This window comes from Sinocyclocheilus anshuiensis, unplaced genomic scaffold (assembly GCF_001515605.1).
Source record: "Sinocyclocheilus anshuiensis isolate Anshui unplaced genomic scaffold, SAMN03320099.WGS_v1.1 scaffold1633, whole genome shotgun sequence".
NCBI lineage: Eukaryota > Metazoa > Chordata > Actinopteri > Cypriniformes > Cyprinidae > Sinocyclocheilus > Sinocyclocheilus anshuiensis.
This window is the reverse complement of record NW_015539925.1, coordinates 55,053-61,590: the sequence shown is the minus strand read 5'-3', so window position 1 is coordinate 61,590 and position 6,538 is coordinate 55,053. Positions and strand designations below refer to the sequence as shown.

Below are 6,538 nucleotides of genomic sequence, written 5' to 3'. Positions count from 1 at the left end.
GCCGGTACCTAGACTCGAACCTCGGGTTACAAGCCAGACTCTCTAATCATTAGGCCACGACTGCCCCAAGCAAACGGGCCGCCAATGGCGGACTTGCCAGTTCTGGCAAGTCGAGCTGCACGGTGCTAAGCTGTGAGCACAGGTCCCACTAGAGGACATCGGGCCCTCATGAAGTCTGTTTCTGACAGTTTGTTAAGAAACATGCACACCAGTAGCCTGCTGGTGTTTTATTTTTTAGGGCTCTGGCAGTGCTCCTCCTATTCCTACGGAAGAAAATAGGAATAAGCCAACAAATTTCCTCTGCATTAATATTTGGGCTATATTCCTGTGCGTTATGGATGCGTTTCAGTTACATGTGAAACAAGTCACTCTCCGCAGGCTGGACTCGAACCTGTGGTCTGCGCGACAAAGTATCCAAGGACGGTTGGTCTCAGCTGAGCCGTGGTGCCATCTGTCGACTACATGTGTATTGTTAAGTGTGCAATCAACTACGCCTTCATTTAGTTATCTATGACATATCATTATATTGATTGATATTTATTTTGTGCAAATTATTTTTTTAAAAGTATATTACATGTTTATGTTTATGGTTAAATAAAATAAATAAAAATGTTTCTTCAAAGATGTTTTTTTGTGTGGGATATGATTTGATATGATTTATCAGATTTAATTTATCTGATCAAAAGACACATCAAATGTAAAATGTTTTATTAAAATGAATACACACAAATATTGAAATTAGTACACATACATATATACATTTATATATACAGTGGGTACGGAAAGTATTCAGACCCCCTTCAAGCTGCAATATAACAAAGAGTGAAAAATTTAAGGGGGTCTGAATACTTTCCGTACCCACTGTATATATAGGACAATATGAAAGAGTGGGTCCATGTAATATATACAAAATGTATACAGGAAAGATATTATTTATTGAGGAGGTGGAGTTTGGCATTTATTTTGCCGGCACTGTTCTGCCAACCAGTCATCTAAAGATTTGCCATTCGAGGCACGCAAGCAAAATGTAGCATTACCATATTGGCTGTGGCCAAACTCTTTAGTTTTGGGCTGCCCACATTTGCTGCACATGTTAAAAGTAACCCCTCGCACATACTTCCTCTTATGGACTCCGCTTTCCTTCTCCAGGACCCGCCGGCACCTGTTCCTCTGTGTGTAACGGGACACAGGAGCAGCAGATGCAGGAGCAGGCGGAGATGGGCCTGCACCGGATGTCGAAGCACCAAAAGATGGAATCACCATTGACACAGTCATGTCTGGGTTAAGGACTAGTGTGCCTAACAATGACCCAGGTGCTGAAATGGGCTGCACAACTCCTGATGCTGTGGGGGCAGGTGCGATGGGGCACTCCCTGGTGACAGCAGCAGGCTGTCGACCTGGTCGCAGAAGAGGAGCCTGTCCTTCTCGATTTGGCGGAAGGATAAATTGATGTTTTGGGCCTGATGTCGATGGTGCTTCATCCAATTTTTCCCTCGGCGGAGGAAGCTGCGTATCAGCCACAGCAATTGGGTCAGGTGGAGTCAGTACCTGAGCGAGGACACTCATTTCCTGATTCTTCTGCCGCCGTTGAAACCTGAAAATAAATTACTTGTATTATATATAATTTTAGAAGTATTCAAGTTAATTTGAAGTAAATAATGTGCCTTGCTTACCACTGAATGAGTGTCTTCTGGTTTAGCTCAAACAGCTGGATCATTGTTTCATCCATCAGCCTGCGACTGTTAAGCACCAGCTCTCGGATGTGGTAGTAATCAGAGAGGATTTTAGACCACCTGGGAGTGCAAACTCCAGCCTTCTTGGTCGGCGACTTGTGTCACAGCTTCATACAAATGGCCTCAACCAAGCGGCTGGTGCTGGGCCACTGTGCTGGACTCCCAGGGCGTCCAATCAGACGCTGTTTCACACTCTCCACACCCAGTGTGATTCCGGACCGCTTCGGTGCCTTAAAGTGCCCATGTGTCAGCTGAGGCTGATAGTTGACCCACTGTTTATCAATATCAGGGAGAGCTGTCCACAGCGGGATGGCCTCTGTCCCCTGCAGGTCAGTGAGGTAAGGAGCCTCACGAAGACCCACCAGGTAACCAGCCAGACCCTGGACCTTTTCCCACCCAGCGATGCCATCGTGTCCAATGACTGCTCCCTAGTAAATGCAGATTAATGATGATAAATGTTGAATAAAACGAGATTGAAATTAAATAAAGCCCTTAAAGTGGCTTACCTGAGCCTCATCGGAGAGACTGCTTCCAGTGTCAGATGGCTGTGACAGCACTGAAGGGGCAGGGGCAAGATGCTGTCCTTCTCCACCAGATGATGTGGACGGCTCAGCCAGTGATGCTGGGGACTGAGGCAGAGGCAAAGAGGAGGGGCTGCTTTCAAGATGACGGCAGGGGTCATCCTCATACAGCACTGGAACTGTGATGTCCTCCATGATCTCTTCCTCAAACCCCTCATCTTGCAGGTCCTGGTCATCAACTTCCTCTACCAGCCTGTCTTCCTCCTCTGGGTTCTGGAGTACTGGAGTCAGTGTTTTGCCAGTCTGGCTGTAAAGGTACTCCATTCCCAGCAATTCACCTACAAGAATTAAGTGGAGAAAAGAAAGTTATTTTGTTCTTAATATTTTGTCTAATACATTAAAGACTAAATAGATAACTAAAAAAAAATGCCTGTATATGCTCCAGGAGGGCGATAGCGCTCATCCCAGGGCTTCCCAAAGACTGTTCGGCTAAGCTGGTCCACAGCCTCTCTCATGGCACTGCTATATGACCGGATGGAGGATTCTCCTTTTATGGCGTCTTCCATCTGGTCATCATTCCAACGCATCAAGCCCTCAAGGAGATAGGCCTGAAAATGCGCATCACTGGCACTGGTTCCTAAAAGTTAAATAAACAAGGGGTTTTATATGTCAAATATGTATAAGATATGTACTACACATGAGGTGAAGTAACTGGTTACATGTAACAGAGTTATGTGATTACATAAAAAATTATTGTTATTATAACCTGAAGTACTAGTGACTTGTCAGGCAAGACAGCTTTGTCAATGCTTATGACATCAGAAAAGAACTGTAATATTACTGTAGAGTGTGACATTTATTAATGTGACATAACTAACTAAAGTTGAAAAAGTGAAAAAGCATAATATGACCCCTTTAAAGTAATTGAAGCAGTTACAGTGTTAATATAATATTTTTTTAACGGAAAAATTAGTAATTCATATGTATGTAATACCTGGAATAAAACGGTACAGGTGGAGGTGGAATGACTCCAAGCAGGTAGAGCCACGGGCACACCTGTAGCAGCACAGCTCCACACCACCTTTCTTCAGTGTCCCTGTCTTCATGTAGAGCGGAAAGTTTGCTGGGTCTTGGATACACTGTATGTGCTTACACTGTTCTTTCCATATCTGCTGGATCCGTTCGTGGTCCAGCAGAGGAACTCCCAGAGTGTCCTTCCCGTCCGCACTGTCAAACAGATCAATCAGTGATCCAATCAATCTAGTGGTCTCCTCCACCCCCCTGGTCCTCCTCCGGCAGTGCAGTGCCAACTCCCTCCGGGTAATGCGAGCACTGACCGCCTTTTCTGAGATGTGGCCAGTCTTCTTTGCCATCAGCTCACCCTCCTTTGCACGGCGAAGAGCGGCCACATCCTCTGGATCCCACTGAAAGATGCACTCTGCCAGACGTTCCATGAAGATCCCGTAGAGCGGATGAGCCTCTGTCGTGACACCTACAGCAAATCGCCACATGAAATGCCATGAATTAAAATGTGTGAATTAAAGGGGGCTGAGGAGGATACCACCAAAGCTTCATCTGGGACACTAGTTCTGGCTTGCCGGTTCTCAGGTTGGCCTTAAATAGTGTGTTCCTGATCCACTCATGCTGGAAAGGTGGAAGATGATCTTTCCAGTGACCTGGAAGCTCAGCTGGTGGCTGATGATGTGGAAGATCTGGTGTTTTCGCTGTTTCCGCTGATGGAGACGAACTGGCACAGGTCTCTGAGTGAACATTAACAAAAACAATATGGGATGGCTGTTGCATTTGATAGTAAAATGCCAAGTTACTGCGAAGCAGTAATTGTGGACAAGTATTAATAATTACTATGATTATATTTTTTGGGGGGTGGGGGCTCGGATGAGATCACTAGCATTATTACCAAATATAAGTCATTTTTGTTTAATTATTATGTTTAGTCATAGGGCCCAGAAACCATGGCTTTGCACACAATACACACATCATTGGTGACAGCAATATAGCTTAATTAGCGGATGGCCAATGTTTTTTTCTGCATTTACCATGGGAAAAGTTACAGGTTCACAGGTACTGAAGAAAACGTGCTATAAATGCTAGCTAGCTACATTGGCACCAAAAATACACACTGTATATGAACAAATAATGACCTATATTCAATAATGAAGTAAACCATAGCCTTACCTATTGCAAAGATGACAATAATAGCGGCCGGCGATTGGTCAAAAGTAAGCCACAGGAGAGAAACGTGATTGGTCAAAAGCAAGCCACAGGAGAGAAACGCGATTGGCTCATGTAGGCTTACTTTGGCTCAGTCGTTGGGAAGCAGTAGGCGCAGTTGCCCTTCTACATCCCTGTCCAGCTCTCCTCATGTAATGGCCTGTCTCCCAGTATCTCCTCCATGCTCTTGAAAATGTGCTGGAGACACACCTAACCTCCTTGGAACGGCACGTATGGATGTGCCACCCTGGAGGACCTCGACTGCCTGTGCAACCTGATTGGGTTGCAAGTACTGCCTCATACTACAGACAGTAACAAGGACCCTAACAAAACACAAAACTAAAGACAAATCAGTCAGGGAGAATAAGGAGAGGACAACTGTCTATGGCCACCACCTGCAAAATCATTCCCTTTTTGGGGGTTGTCTTGCTGTTACCTCTTCAGTGCACCTTTTGTCACTTTCATTTGCACCAAAGCAGGTGAAACTGATTCTTATGCTTCCAGATTGATATCTCTTAAATTTAACTGACTTGGTGTTATACTGTGATGATTAAGTGTTCCCTTAAATTTTTGAGCAGTGTAGTTCCCACTATTTCCCGGTCTGTATAGTGCGGGAATCAAGGCTTTGTCAGTATTCTTGCACTGCACAGAGAAGAGCAATCACACAACATTTTAGGGTTTAGAAGTGCTCTATGGTTTTTAATTAGCGAGAACTAATGTGCTCAACTCACATAATCAGACACCGCTGCTCGTTATATAACACATTTGCCATTATGAATTATGATAATGCTTGGTTCATGGGTCGGATCTGAGAGTGATTGTTTTGTTGAAGATCTGAGCATGATTGTTGTGTTTCTATATGCCTAAACGAAACGAAACAAGGGAAAAAACACACCAGGTTCTGAAACAAATGTTCCAAATGAGCCAGGTGTGAAAGCACCCTAAGTATAGGACAATATGGTTGTGGACTTGAACACAAAACTTTAATGTGCATTGTAAATAATTAGTGTAAAGTGCATGAAATATAAGTTATGGTTATTTTAGATGGCGGTGTAAATTTCTAACCTGACAGTTGGCGGTGAACTATGTAGTGGCTCAGCGTCAAGTAGATGAAGAATTTCTTATACCACTTTGTTGTTTTCCTTGCAGACTCAAGAAAGCATTTTACCATGTCAGTCCTGTCGACTGCCCCCATCTTTTTGTTATATTCAAGTGCACAGTGAGGCTTGACCTTCCTCTCACCAGTGACATGGTCAACCTTCCCTGTGGCTGACATCATGGAGGAGTGTACCATGGTAAGTATTACAACACCTCTCCTATCATTACACTTTACCACCAGCTGTGTTCCGTTCTGTCTGCACTCAATGTGTCCCTTCAACATTTTTCCAGTGAAAACTGGCATTTCTTTCCTGTTGTCTCACAGGCCCCCGTTCCATGAGAGGACGTGCTGGAACAGCAATGGACTGCTGAACCAGATGTCCACATAGAGGATGTGGCCCTTTCCAATTGTAGGCTCATTTTGTAAATGTAAACAATTAATTTGGACATAGGAAAACTGGGTGCCAATAAGATGCTGGTACACACGTACCTGCTCGACCAGAATCCGCTCAAAATCATGCATCTTCGGAAACCGAGCCATGCATTAAGTTACAAAAAAATGCTGTGCACACCACCACATGAAATGGGATCACGCACACTTCTGCCAAAGCCGCAATGGCGTAATTTTGCCATGCATATGTTATTAGTTATTCTCTAACAGCTGACGACTTTGCCACATTCTTCACCTTCAACTCAACCTGGCTAAGACAGAACTGCTTGTGGTTTCAACAAACCCATCACTTTATCAAAATTTCACCATCAACCATAACTCCTTCAAAAACAGCTAGAAACCTTGGTTTCGGGAAACCATCCCATTTGATGATAAGCTGAATTTCTCAGACCATATTGCTAAAACTGCCCGGTCCTGCAGATTTGCTTTATACAACATTAGGAAGATCAGGCCCTTTCTTTCAGAACATGCAACACAACTCCTTGTTCAAGCTCTTGTTCTAT

The 6,538-nt window shown here is 44.2% G+C and overlaps 1 protein-coding gene across 2 annotated transcripts; it reads right to left on the bottom strand.

Annotated features, from left to right (window-relative positions):
* Nucleotides 1-857: 857 nt before the first annotated feature.
* On the bottom strand, nucleotides 858-4,763 carry LOC107686680 (uncharacterized). 2 transcript variants are annotated; one of them, XM_016483765.1, is made up of 6 exons: nucleotides 4,451-4,763; nucleotides 3,249-4,014; nucleotides 2,685-2,891; nucleotides 2,240-2,592; nucleotides 1,674-2,161; nucleotides 858-1,594 (listed from the first exon to the last, which is right to left on the bottom strand). In XM_016483765.1, exons 2-5 carry the CDS (start codon nucleotides 3,763-3,765, stop codon nucleotides 1,835-1,837), a joined length of 1,404 nt encoding a protein of 467 aa, XP_016339251.1. In that variant the 5' UTR covers nucleotides 3,766-4,014; nucleotides 4,451-4,763; the 3' UTR covers nucleotides 858-1,594; nucleotides 1,674-1,834. The 2 variants fall into 2 exon arrangements, with proteins under 2 accessions (XP_016339251.1, XP_016339250.1); XM_016483764.1 differs by lacking the exon at nucleotides 4,451-4,763 and having other exon boundaries at nucleotides 3,249-4,331.
* Nucleotides 4,764-6,538: the final 1,775 nt, after the last annotated feature.